The 570-nt window shown below is 53.5% G+C and overlaps 1 protein-coding gene across 1 annotated transcript in view; it reads left to right on the top strand.

Moving 5' to 3' along the window:
- The window catches only part of SMG5 (SMG5 nonsense mediated mRNA decay factor), a gene marked incomplete at both ends in the record, with an annotated part of 15,830 nt that extends 15,669 nt beyond the window's left edge, over positions 1-161 (top strand). Inside the window, one exon of the mRNA XM_009071786.1 lies at positions 23-161. Within this exon, the coding sequence (XP_009070034.1) occupies positions 23-161 (139 nt within the window). The remainder of the gene's footprint in view (positions 1-22) is intronic.
- Positions 162-570: the final 409 nt, after the last annotated feature.

Here is a 570-nt window from a genome sequence, read left to right as displayed (position 1 = left end):
CTGTGTCTCTCCTTTCTGGCAGGAATCTCTATAAGATCCTGGACAGCTGCAAACAGCTGACAGTGTCCCAGGGGAGTGGAGAGGATGACACCACAGGGATGGTCACTATCATCACAGGCTTCCAGCTGGAGGACCCAAGTGTGTTCTCAGCACCAATGCAGGTCAGTGGCTCTGGGCTACTGAGCTGAGCCAGTTCTGCTGCCTCAGACATGATTGATTGGCAAGAGATTTGGTTTGATGTCTTCTGCCTTGGCTAATAACTGCCCTGGATTGCCCAAAGTTTTGGAGCTGAGATTCCATTTTTCCTTGAGGGCTCCTTGGTTTGCCCTTTGTGGTGCAGTGTCCTGGGAGAGGTGGGAGAAGTGAATTTGAGGTCTGGGCAGGCCAGAATTGGACAGATTGGGCCTTCCAGCCATGCCAAACTGCCTGAGAGTGCCCAGGCTGGGAATGGCAGCCTTGGTGGGGTAAGGACAAACCTTTTTCCCCAGCATAAGGACATGGAAGTGTTGGAGCAGGTCAGAGGAGGCCCCAGAGCTGGTCAGAGGACTGGAGCACTTTCCCTAGGGAAAG

This window comes from Acanthisitta chloris, unplaced genomic scaffold, assembly GCF_000695815.1.
Source record: "Acanthisitta chloris isolate BGI_N310 unplaced genomic scaffold, ASM69581v1 scaffold13593, whole genome shotgun sequence".
NCBI classification, from domain to species: Eukaryota; Metazoa; Chordata; class Aves; order Passeriformes; family Acanthisittidae; genus Acanthisitta; species Acanthisitta chloris.
Note: the sequence above shows the minus strand (reverse complement) of the source record. Positions and strands in the feature narration are given on the sequence as shown.